General features: G+C 42.4%; 1 protein-coding gene across 3 annotated transcripts in view; it reads right to left on the bottom strand.

Annotated features, from left to right (window-relative positions):
* tenm4 (teneurin transmembrane protein 4) overlaps positions 1-13162 on the bottom strand; it is a 969538-nt gene that overhangs the window by 57281 nt on the left and 899095 nt on the right. For all 3 annotated transcript variants that reach the window (XM_070892063.1, XM_070892064.1, XM_070892065.1), the window contains 2 exons: positions 9079-9251; positions 7131-7366 (listed from right to left, as the gene is read on the bottom strand). In XM_070892063.1, the coding sequence (XP_070748164.1) occupies positions 7131-7366; positions 9079-9251 (409 nt within the window). The remainder of the gene's footprint in view (positions 1-7130; positions 7367-9078; positions 9252-13162) is intronic.

Raw genomic sequence — 13162 nt, 5'->3', positions numbered from 1 at the left:
TGCATTGCGTTGCTTGGAGCTGTGTGTGTTATGGATATCGTTGCAGTTGGTTGTATTATGTTTTTTATTGTTACTTAATGTACTTTGGAAAATTTTGTAATAAAGAATTGCAAAAAAAACTTGGTGATATGACTGAGATAACAAGTTGGTATTCAAGTATAAAATGTTTACTGAGGCATGCATTGGGCTTTATATAGCAACTGATGAATTTTGTGTCCTTTGTGGGATGAATGGAGGATGTGCTCCACCAATAGCTGGTGGAATTTTCACATTCTGGTTGTGGCAACCTAAGTTAGAAACATGAGGAAGCATCAAGGTCAACGAGGATTAACGGCTGCGGGGCAGGAGAGAGAAGTGAGATCAAGGAGGAGGAGAGGGCAAAGCTAAGCGTGAAGGTCAAAGAAGTGGGGAGGAAATTGGGGAGGGGAGGAAATGGGGAGGGTGGAGAGGAGGAGGGCAGGGAGGTATAAGGAAGGTGGGTGTGTGCGGTTTTATTGAGTAGCAATGTAATGGCTCCAATGACTGTGGAGGGGGTGCACTGCTGAGCAGCTTCAATGGATGTCAGTGGCTGGCCAAGCACAGACAGCTGAGGTCCGTGATGGTGCTGGAAGAAATGAATGTGGTTGAGTAGCGGAGGCCTATGATACAGAGAAGAGGAGGAGGTTCTCACAAAAAGGAAAAGCAAGATCAAGTCAGGGATTTCTGAACTTTGCCCCCAAAAATTACAGCTAACAGCTGGGGAATTAAACGGCGGTGGCCCAATTAATTAGGGAAGAAATTATTTGAAAAATAACGACACTTCTTGAAAATATACTAAACATGAACATTCTACTTTTCCCGTTGAGGGAACAAATGCAAGATTAGGGTCGCACATTCAGCTCTATAGTGCCACTAGTGGTGCTGGAGCTCAGTGATAGAAGAGGTGGATATAGAAAGTTATAAATGGAGCACAGCCATTTTCACAAAGATCTGATGTGTATGAAAAAGGGAGAACACCTAAGAAGTTTCAGTACAATCGCTTTTAAGTTACTGAATGAAAAAAGTAAATTACAGACCAAAATGCTTAAACATAAATTCTCTCTCGGTTCTGAATACAAAATACGTGTAAAAGTCATCAAGGAGAACGGCACTGAGCAATCTGGGGCTGTAATCTTACCAGCCCTGTGAGTACAGGTTTGGAGGCGGACCCACTGTCAAAATGGATCCCGCTCTGTACCCACCACCTTGTCAATTTCTAAAGTATCAGGTCTGGCTACAGTTCACTTAGAACAGCCAACTTAGATAGTTAAAAACTTGTTGAAAGGTAGTTACACAGGATTTTACAATATACTTACCATTTTACCAGATTTTTAATGAGTTTCCCGGAGTTGTCACATCAGGTAAGGAGGTCAGGTGTTGTGTCAGCATTGAATGATTCACTTACCCGACAGTTGCAAATGGTCTATGAAAGCTCCCATTTCATAGATCTTCACTTTCCAAGGTTAGAAGCAGTTGCTTACTGCATTTAGAAGACAGGTTGACCTTTATGCAGCTAACAAGTGTTTGGAGCAAACTCTCTATCCAGTGTCACCTCATTGGAACAACCTTGCTTCTGTCATCTCAACCTCACCTGCCATCTATTCCATCAGCATCGGTGCCCTTTAAAAAATGTCACCTTGGTCCTGAGATTCACAACACGATCTGCCCCAACACCAACATCACCGGGCACACAAGCAGCACCAATATCCACACCAACCTTTTCCACAACTGATGCTGCACAGGACACAGGGCATCATCACCCATGCACATTGCTGCAGGGGACACCAGAGTTGGCCTCACCATGTCCAGATTTGCTTCACATAACACTGTACACACTGGCTGCCACATGATGTGCCAGGATGGCACCACTCCATACCAGCACCATAAAGCATCCCTACAATGTCCAAGCCATACCTTTCACACTCCATCATTTGGAGGGGGGGGCGGCGGGGGCCTAATGTCTTACCATTCACTGGAACTCACTAAGACACTTTCAAAGGTGCACACAAATCTACCCAAGAAGGCAAATAAAGATTTCAATGCTTGACAACACATTAACAGAAACTTTACACCCAACATTCGCTAAAGCATTCAAGTGTCTACCCTTGTGTGTAAATAGTTTAAATGAGTGGACAAGGATGAGATTGAGTGTGAGGGGTGGCTAGCGAGATGCAGAAGTGATAACATAGATAGAGAGGGATAGATGGAGGTGTAAGGTAAGTTGGTGTGACTATGGATGCACAGGAGTAGGGTAGGTAAGGCAGAGCAATGGGGATGTGATGAGTGGCACCGCAGGATAAAGTTGACTGTGGCTTTGCAGTAATGTTTTGTGATCTACTGTAATCATTGAAAGATTTGCGCCACTGCAGCCAGATCCTCCTGATGACATCCCTGTTTGTGCCCTCCTGTACAATGTGCAACCAGGCTGTGTTATTCTCCTGAAGAGGTCTCTTCCACCCATGGGAAAGGAAGAGAACTTCCCTGCGTGCTGTGACTCCCTCCATGAGCATATGGAGGGAATCATGGGAGAGCTTGGGTGCAGCCGTGCACTTTTGTGCAGTGTTTGTCAGTGTTTGCAGCAGCTCAATGCTGTAGAACACTGACAGCATAACTGTCAAAATGAATGTGGACAAGGTCACTTTAAGGAAACCGGCTGATGACGCATTATCAGATGATGTTAGCAGACCCGCTTCCTTTTAATTAGCCGGGAACCTTGCAGGGTGGGCTTAACAAGCCCCATCAACGGAAGATTGCTCATATAGTGCGGGCTGGAGCGAGGAGGGTCTTCGCCAACCCACAATACCCCGGCCGTCCCAGTCTCGCCACGGTTGGCGAGATCGCGGCCTGTGTGGTTTATATTCCACCTGTAGTTATACTTTGCATTATCAAGCACACCAAGATCAAATTGTGTGAAACAAATCTATTAATACTCAGAATATTTGACAAGCTAGTCCACAAGAGACCAATATTCTGTGAAGATATGATGAGGGAGGCTGGGGCTTTGCTCCATTTTAAAACCATCAAAAGAAATTTGTTATGTAGTCAATTTCCACAGATATGGATATGTGGAAATTGACTACATAACAAATGGCTTTGGTTGGTAATCATATGGAAATGCATGCTACTCATTTTCAGTTTATACTGTTTGGGGCAGTTTACAGTGCATTCTAAAATAAATCTTAATTTATTATTGATATGCTTCATTTTGTAGCTATGCAGCTAGGCCATTAATCTGCACATCTCAAGCAATTAGCATACACCAAGTTCAGGTAAACAATGCATAAGCAGAAATGGTAAATGGTGTTTAAACGTTTTGTGATTTGTAAGATTAATTCCTTGCTCTACTACTCCTCCAGTTACTACACAAAAACTTTGGCATATCCATGTCATAAAAGCAACAAAAATTTGAATTTCTTTTGATATCAGTGACTATTATTATAACAGAGTTTGATTACATTATTTCAATGGATTCCTTCATTATTTGAAGTAAGCCTAATCTCTACAAATCAAATCTACAGAGTATTGAAATTATTCACTCTTACAGTGCTATTCAATGTGTGTTTGTATGCTCATATGCCTCCATTTGTTTCCATTTGTTTAAGACAGAGACACCTTGATGGATGAAATCTGACCAAATCATCAACCCATTGAGCTTCAAATTACAACAACAACAGGGCCAATATAAAGAAAGTTAAAGACCATACCATTAAAATGCACCTTGTCCAGAACTTAAGCAACAAGTGTCCATTCAGCCTTGGAACAGTGGCACTGTCTCGATCTCACTGTCATTCAACACAATTTCAGACACGTGCAGTTTTCCACTGCAATGTTTTCATGACATTCTGCCTTTACCCACTCTCCGTTCTGCTCCCCTGACTACATTCCTGGGCCTTTCTCCCCTGTAAGCCAGTCTTGCCCCAGTCCTCTGCTGTTCCCACTCCTCCACCCTGGGTTTGTTTAGCACTTACAGTATTTCATGTTTTGCCTTTTCTTACTTTATTTCTACTACCCCCAACCCCTACAATTCTTTCTCCCTTAGAAGGCCACTCAGTAGCACAGACACTCTTAAGTTAGGAATGAATGATGGGCTGGTTCAGTGGTTTCTCAGCAACTGTAAATGTCATCAATGCTGCTCCATGATCAGCTGACAAATAGTTAATTTGCACTGGATGGGGAGAGGGGGGGGGGGGGGGGGGGAGGGAGAGGAGATTTTTCCTCTCTCTCCTGCTCATGAGAGACACATAACAGCAGCGTGAATGACTAAATCTCACTCTCAGCTGAGTTTCAGTTACAAGCACACTGTGATTTGATTGGTTGGAAACAGACATTTGTAAACTGTGCAACCAGACAAGAAGGGTTAAGATATTTAAACAATTAAATAAATATATGGGGCAATAATGTGGTTCCAGTACTGTGACAGCAGAAGCTCTGCTCTTTCATCACTGTGTGCCTCTGCAGTGCTATGAGCTGACCTTGCAGTATAAAAAAGATCTGCTCCTTTGCATAATTGTGAAGCTCTCCTGACACACAGCGCCTGAAGCTAAAGAGCATCATATCTGGCACCAGCAACTTTTGAAAATGGCTGTTGGTCACCTTAAAGCTGTACTGATATTGAGGGGCAGAATGGCTGCAGAATGACCTGAACAATGAAATGGACACCACATCAGGAGGCTTCTTCTCCAAGGCGGAGCATAAGTTTCACTGGAAGTGGATTCCACACTTTCAGCCATAGTGCTGAAACCCTTGGAACCTTGGCAGGCCTTCCAATTGCTGATATAACTGCTTGTGTGAGGCAAGCAGTTTTCTTTTCAATCCTGGGCCTTTGAAGTTCACATCTTTAGCTTCCTCACCCGAGCTGAGAAAGGCCCTCACCCATTGGCGAGCTGTCTTTTCCGAGCTGCCTCGGCCACCGGTATCTGCTGCTGCTCAATAGTGTTGGGTGTTTCACCATGTGCAGACTCCTCTTCTTCACTCTCTAACCCAACGAGGGTGTGAATGTCTGTTATGGTACTTGGGAGTGATGGAGCGCATGACAGTGCCTCCTCAGAAGGATTTTCCTCCTTTGATATGTCCTCTTTGGGGGGCTGTAGCTGTGGAGCACCTAAAGGAAAGAGAAGATGGACAAGAGTTAGGATGACACTGAGAGGTTAAAAAATAGCAGATGAGATACATCACATTGCAGTTTGGTTTTGTTTTTCAGAGGTTCATGAAGGAGTGCAAGTAATAGTCAGAGACTCCGTTTTCAGAAGGTGAGCGCAGATGTGTAGGGCTTTTGCTTGTTGTGTAGAAGAATAAGCAAATGGTGCTAGTGGGTGCTGTGAATGGAGTTAGGAAAAGGTGAGTTTGTGTTCATAATGAGAACGTGAAGTGGTTTAGTGCAGCCTTGTGCTGGTGATGAAGGATGTGGTGGAGGTTAGGGAATTGTTGAGAGTGGTAGCAGGGAGGTGGAGGAAAGGACTGTTATCATGTGTTGTTGAAAGAGCTGGGGAAATGAAGAGCTGTACTCACCCTTACTACTCCTGACAGATCGTTGATGTGCTTCCTGCACTGGATCCAGATTCTGGGAGTGATGTTCCTGGAGCTGACTGAGCCGTGTCTCTTCATGCTTGATGGACTTGGGGACCGAACTTGGTGGACTCACCGCCCGCTGCCGCCGACTGCTGCCGAGTTTTCTGGGCGGTCTCCCCTCCAAGCAAGTTTGGAGGAGGCCTCCCGCCGGCAGGGAGGGAAGACCACTGGGAACCGACTGCTGACGTCCGCTGGTGCGCAACTCACGTAAGTGTCCTCCCGCCCGCCGAGCTGACAGTTTGGTCTGGGCGGGAGTCCGTTGCAGCAGGGGGAAGGACGGCCACATGAAGGCAGGTCTAACCTCAATGGTAAGTAACAAGACCTGCTAAAAAAGGCTAGTAAATTTCTTTTCTTATTTTTTTCCCAGTGCTTTAGGTGGTTGGGGGGTCCCTGAAAGGTTTTACAGTGTTTTTTTTTAAATTTAAATTTTTATCTGTTTCCCCCCTTCCAGGGCCCGACTCAATCCTCAGTGGTATTTTGCTGAGGATTGCATTTGGTGCCGATATTGGGAGGTCTGCTGCCCAGATTCATGGCATAAGTCATTTTTTTGCCGCCGGGTGCTCTTTCCCGGACTTTTCCACAAATCTCCCGCCCAAAGTACCATCAGGTATCTCAGCAGTCCTTTGGGCGGGACTTGGGTGGAACTTAGCTTCCACCAAGTTCGGGGCCTTGGTGTTTCAGGATCCTCCTTGCACTGGCTATAAAGAGAACATCCCTCCTCACTCTGAACTCTTCCAACAGGACCTCCAGAGAGGCCTCCGATAATCTGGGGCCTTGCTGCGACTCATGCTGCCTCAGTTTCTAGCTGCACCATTCTAACAGTGGCATCTTGCAGTTAAATATAATGGAACCAGAAGTATAGTCCCTCTTTAAATTGGCTGACTTAATAGAAATTGGGCTCTAAAACTTGTCAGATTATACCTAAGGCCTATTTTTTGCTGTAGCAGTTGAGTTTTGAATTGATACCAAAAGTCACCCAGAGTTAAAATCTGGGCTGTGAACTAGTACAGGTATATAAAGGAATTAAGAGAATACATTTTTTTTTATCCTGGACACTATTTTAAATTGCAAGAATAGGACAAGGGAACACAGGTTCAAAGAAATAAAAGGGAAATTTAAAACCGATATCAGTAAGTTCCTTCTTCCCACGAGAAGTTAGTTTTGGATTGTTTTAGTTAAGAGCTAGCAGAAAACACAATGGGCGAATGGCCTCCTGCACTGTAAATTTCTCTGATTTTACGATCAGCACATAGAATGAGCTTTCAGATAGAGTGGTGGAGGCAAAAAGCCTGGAATTATTCAGGAAAAAATTAGATGCTACACTGGTACACTGCAAGGTCTTTGAGTGGATGAATTAAAATAGCTGGAATGGCCTTCCTCATCTGAAATAATCTCATGATTTGTAAAGGTTGGTTAGCACAGTAACTCAATATCCAACAGAGTTCATATGTGGGTTAACAAGATTATAATCACGGGGAAGGTGGGGGAACAATTTTGGAAAGCTCTGTATTCCATGTACCTTCATTTTGCTAGGTCTTACTCACCCTCAGCCTTCGTCCAAATACAGTGATCTGGCCCCTGGCTTGCTCTTTCCGCTGTCTCCATTCCACTAAGTTTAAGCCGTTCTCAATGGGCAGAGTAACATTACGCTTTCCAACAGTAGGATTTACAGTGCCACCCAAGAGATGTGGCTCTGTTTGCAGTGCAACCTCCATGCCATTCGCTAGCATAAGCCTCAGTGAACCATCTGCACCAACGTGATATCCATTTCGAACTTGATCTAAGAACACAAAGAAATCAACAAACATTTTATCATTACTAAATATTACAAATATTGTTTGGGAAAAGTGAACAGTTGGATCTCAAATCAGGCAGACAATCAATACAAGTACTGCTATTTTAACATGTTTGTTTACTTTGGCAAATGATCTGATGCTCATGTAGTTGAGAGATAAGAGCCTACGGGGAAACATATGTTTTATGTAACGAGTAGAGACAAGCACCTGCAAAAATTCAGAGACTCGATTCAAATCAAATTATATTAGGATGTCTGAAAATTCAAGGAGGCAAGCTCTTTTTCTCCTCACCAAAATTCAGCAACCAGAGTGTGGAACCTGGAAACTTACAAAAACTTTATGTAACCCACACATAAATGAAATGGCACTCAAATAGAGCCTCTGCTAAGCTTAAATGCTACCTGTATTTAAAAAATATATACTTTTGTAAGATATATTTTTCAAAAACATGAGAGATGGAGGCAAAGTAAAAGCGACAAGAGAGAATGAGCGATAGAGGAGGAAACTCATGGAGTTGGTTGTATGCAGGTTTAATCTATACTTCACCACTTTTCTGATCTAAGCCATGGTGCTGTAGACAAATGTCAAATACAGGGTGCTTTGTTTAATCATAAGAACGAATAGCACGGGCAATGGCCTGGGGCTGGTTCATCTTCTTTTCCCTCTCAAGTTTGTAGTCACGCCTCATCAGCAAAGAAAGATAGCAGGAAAAAAAAAAATCAGGAATGTGTCTTCAAAGTAGAAGAACAAAAACACAATGGCTCTGAAATTCCAGGGAGTTCTATCACTCCCATCATATCTTTTGTGGGAGACTGGTGGAACCCTCAAGGAAATGCGGGGATCCTGATTACATCAAGTCTCCACCATTTCTGAGAGTTTCTATATTGTCTTATACAGGGCACAACTTCCCTATATAAGGAAATTACAAGGCAAATGATGGGATGGGGATGCGGTGACCGTGGGGCTCCCTAAGTTGATATTCCTTCTCCAGTCCCTAGATGGCAACCTGGCAAAAACCGATCCCTGTGCTTATCAAGGTTAGTGATATTAGTATATTAATGCTGGGAATGGAACGCAACCGGATCAGGTATAGCGTTGTCAGGTGCAGAATAGAACTCCTCAGGGCCCTTGCCAGCTAGTGTCGAATTAGCAACAATTTTGTTGTCAAGGCCCATGCCCATTATGAGACTGTTCAAAATGATTTCACATAGGACTCTGCCAGCCAGCAGACTGTGGCTACTTTCCTCTCATCAGTCTGGGTTGGATTTGAATCAGTTTTTTTTTACTGCTATTAAATAATAACAATATAATGTTCTTGTGGGTAACTCTGATTTTTGGCATTGGTATAAAATTGATAATATCTGATATTAGCCGCCCATTATACATCCTGGTTGATTTTCCTTTTCATTGACTTCAATAGGAAGCAAAACCAGGCAGAGTGTATAATGGCCAGCCAATCTGACATCTCCCCTTTTACAGCATCGCTGATAGTTAAAATTATCCTCTTGCCTTTATAAGATGGTGCATGTTCTCTAACTTATCTGAATAATACAATGGGAGACCTGTCAATAGGCAAATAAATGTACTACATGACCATTGCAGGTAGAATAATATGAAACCTTGGTGTAATTATTAGTGAGAAAAAAAATAATAGGAGGAAAAAGCTAACAGTGCTAATAATAGTCAATGAACTTACCTTGGACTAGTGTGTAGAATGCACCTGCTGCTGACAGATTGGTTGTTATAGTAACATCATCCTTATTAGATGTCTCAACATGTACTCGAACTGAGTTGTCAATATCACCATGGAAACTGTTGATGCGGCCAGTGGGAAAAGTTGCATTGATCAGACGGCCATAACTATCATACCTAGGTGGAAAGAAATTGTGTTTATATTTTGTATATTTTCTTTGACTGAAAATGCTTGAGTTTTTATATTGCAACCAACAATCTTATGCAATGTACAATTTCTCCAACAGGATTTCCAGTTTTTACTGGACAGTTCTGTTGGAACTCTTTTGTTCAGCATCACAAGAACCATGACAGTAGGATGAATTTATTCTGAGGCTACAATCAATAATTAGAAACCCAATGTGGAAAATAAATAAATAAATGACTTGGATTTATATAGTGCATTTCACGACCACTGGATGCCTCAAAGTGCTTTACAGCCAATGAAGTACGTATGGAGTGTACTGCTGTAATGTGGGAAACGCGGCAGCCAATTTGCGCACAAGCAAGCTCTCACAAACAGCAATGTGACAATGACCAGATAATCTGTTTCTGTTGTGTTGATTTGAGGGATAAATATTGGCCAGGACACTGCCATGCTCTTCTTCAAAATAGTATCATAGGATCTCTTACGTCCACCTGAGAGAGCAGACGGGGCCTCGGTTTAATGTCTCATCCGAAAGATGGCACCTCCAACAGTGCAGCACTCCCTGAGCACTGCACTGGGGTGTCAACCTAGATTTATGTGCTCAAGTCCTTGGAGTGGGACTTGAACCCACAATGTTCTGACTCAGAGGGGAGTGTACTATCCACTGAGCCACGGCTGACACTGAGGATAACTTACACATGAGAAACTCAAAATCAATAAACCACACAAATAAATCATTAATGGCCAAAAAAAGTAGCAAACCTGAGGACTGGGAGAAATTTAGAATTCAGCGGAGGAGGACAAAGGGTTTAATTAGGAGGGGGAAAATAGAAAATGAGAGTAAGCTTGCAGGGAACATAAAAACTGACTGCAAAAGCTTCTACAGATATGTGAAGAGAAAAAGATTAGTGAAGACTCCCTTACAGACAGAATCAGGTGAATTTATAATGGGGAACAAAGAAATGGCAGAACAATTGAACAAATACTTTGGCTCTGTCTTCACTAAGGAAGACACAAATAACTTTCCGGAAATACTAGGGGACCGAGGGTCTAGTGAGGAGGAGGAACTAAAGGAAATACTTATTCATCAGCAAATTGTGTTAGGGTAATTGATGGGATTGAAGGCCGATAAATCCCCAGGGCCTGATAGTCTGCATCCCAGAGTACTTAAGGAAGTGGCCCTAGAAATAGTGAATGCATTGGTAGTCATTTTCCAACATTCTATAGACTCTGGATCAGTTCCTTTGGACTGGAGGGTAGCTAATATAAACCCACTTTTTAAAAAATGAGGGAGAGAGAAAATGGGGAATTATAGAGTGGTCAGGCTCTGGTGGTGGGGAAAATGTTGGAATCAGTTATTAAAGCTGTAATAGCAACACATTTGGAAAGCAGTGACAGGATTGGTCCAAGTCAGTATGGATTTATGAAAGGGAAATCATGCTCGACAAATCTTCTAGAATTTTTTTGAGGATGTAACTAGTAGAGTGGACAAGGGGGAGCCAGTGGATGTGGTGTATTTAGACTTTCAAAAGGCTTTTGACAAGGTCCCACATGAGAGATTAGTGTGCAAAATTAAAGCACATGGTATTGTATCGTGGATAGAGAACTGGTTGGCAGACAGGAAGCAAAGAGTAGGAATAAACAGGCAGTGACTAGTGGGGTTCTGCAAGGTTCAGTGCTGTGACCCCAGCTCTTTACAATATACATTAATGATTTAGACAAAGGAATTGAATGTAATATGTAATAAGTTTGCAGATGACACTAAGCTGGGTGGCAGTGTGAGCTGTGAGGAGGATGCTAAGAGGCTGCAGGGTGACTTGGACAGGTTAGGTGAGTGGGCAAATGCATGGCAGATGTGGAATAATGTAGATAAATGTGAGGTTATCCACTTTGGTGGTAAAAACAGGAAGGCAGATTATTATCTGAATGGTGACAGATTAGTAAAAGGGGAGGTGCAATGAGATCTGGGTGTCATGGTACATCAGTCATTGAAAATTGGCATACAGGTACAGCAGGCGGTGAAGAAGGCAAATGGCATGTTGGCCTTCATAGCGAGAGGATTTGTGTATCGGAGCAAAGAGGTCTTACGACAGTTGTACAGCACCTTGGTGAGGCCACACCTTGAATAGTGTGTACAGTTTTGGTCCCTAATCTGAGGAAAGACATTCTTGCTATTGAGGGAGTGCAGCGAAGGTTCATCAGACTCATTCCCGGGATGGCAGGACTGACATATGAAGAAAGACTGGATCAACTCGGCTTATATTCACTGGAATTTAGAAGAATGAGAGGGGATCTCATAGAAACATATAAAATTCTGACAGGACTGGACAGGTTAGATGCAGGAAGAATGTTCCTGATGTTGGGGAAGTCCAGAACCAGGGGTCACATTCTAAGGATAAGGGGTTAGCCATTGAGGACCAAGATGAGGAGAAACTTCTTCACTCAGAGAGTTGTAAGCATGTGGAATTCTCTACCACAGAAAGTTGTTGAGGCCAGTTCGTTAGATATATTCAAAAAGGCAGTTGGATGTGGCCCTTATGGCTAAAGGGATCAAGGGGTATGGAGAGAAAGCAGGAATGGGGTACGGAGGTGAATGATCAGCCATGATCATATTGAATGGTGGTGCAAGGTCGAAGGGCCAAATGGCCTACTCCTGCACCTTGTTTCTATTAAAGTTACTAAACAGTGTAGGATTTTCAAAGGAAGCATTTAGGACACACCCAGTGAATTAACCAAATGCTTCGCCAACGATGACCATCTGTTTCTGAGAGGAGGGTCTATGACGATATCTGGGAGCATAACATTAAAACCAGAGAGTCCAAAACGTGCTGAAAAAAGAAATACTATCCAGCAAAGCAGTTTTGATGGCATCCATTGCTATTTTGAACATGCTTCCATTTCAAAATGATTTGTAACCAGAAGTATATATCCGTACGTTGACAGACTGCAGCAAAAAACATCAGCTCAATTGAATTACGTATATTTTGTTAATTTCAATCCACAACCATTAATAAAAGACAGGTATTGTAGAAAGGATTTTGATTTCCTGCGTTTTGCATTTTATCTTTCTTTGTTGAGTTATTTAAATTAAAATGTAATTAAAATTATTAAAGTTATAATTTTATGAAATAGAATTGTCTGGTAAAGCCTCTTGCGAGACATAATATAAGTACACAAACATGCCCACTGATGTGATGAAGATATTGGGTAGAAATTTGTCTGGGTCGTTTTCTGAAGAATTCTGAGCAGGTCAGTCCCACCACCTGTTCTGCTCTTCTTAAAAAATAATTCCAGAGGGGACCGACAACAGAAATTAAGCCTCTAATCAACATGTGCAAGGGACCTAATGCTTGTTTTAGACGGCTGCTGGAACAACTAAAAATTAGCCAAACAAATGTAACAATGGCCCAGACACATGCACAGATTGAGCACAGACCACCCCGCTGCTAAATTTGTCAACCTTGTGCCTGTTTTTTGCACAAATTTCTATCCCATTGTATTAAAATACATTGCTGTCCCAACCATTTTTAGAGTTTAAAAAAAACCACATAGAAAGAAACGTATTAGAAAAGTTTTACTAAAGGAGAGATGCTGCCTCCTGCAATTGCAGCAGTGTTAAATTTGTGGAGTGGGAAAACAGGGCACTCTTTCATCCCTTTTGAAATCAATTTTTGCACTACTGATTAACATAAAACCTGAAACTGAATTTTTGTACTACTTATTAACCATGTTTAATCAATGCCGAATGTCATTTTATCCCACAGTGAAACAACACTTTGTCCATTTACAGACTTCAATTAGGACCACACTGAATTAAACTTTAACCTCAATTGAACAGCATAAGAACATAAGAAATAGGAACAGGAGTAGGCCACCTGGCCCCTCGAGCCTGCTCTGCCAT

Source organism: Pristiophorus japonicus, chromosome 10 (genome assembly GCF_044704955.1).
Source record: "Pristiophorus japonicus isolate sPriJap1 chromosome 10, sPriJap1.hap1, whole genome shotgun sequence".
Classification (NCBI taxonomy): domain Eukaryota; kingdom Metazoa; phylum Chordata; class Chondrichthyes; family Pristiophoridae; genus Pristiophorus; species Pristiophorus japonicus.
Note: the sequence above shows the minus strand (reverse complement) of the source record. Positions and strands in the feature narration are given on the sequence as shown.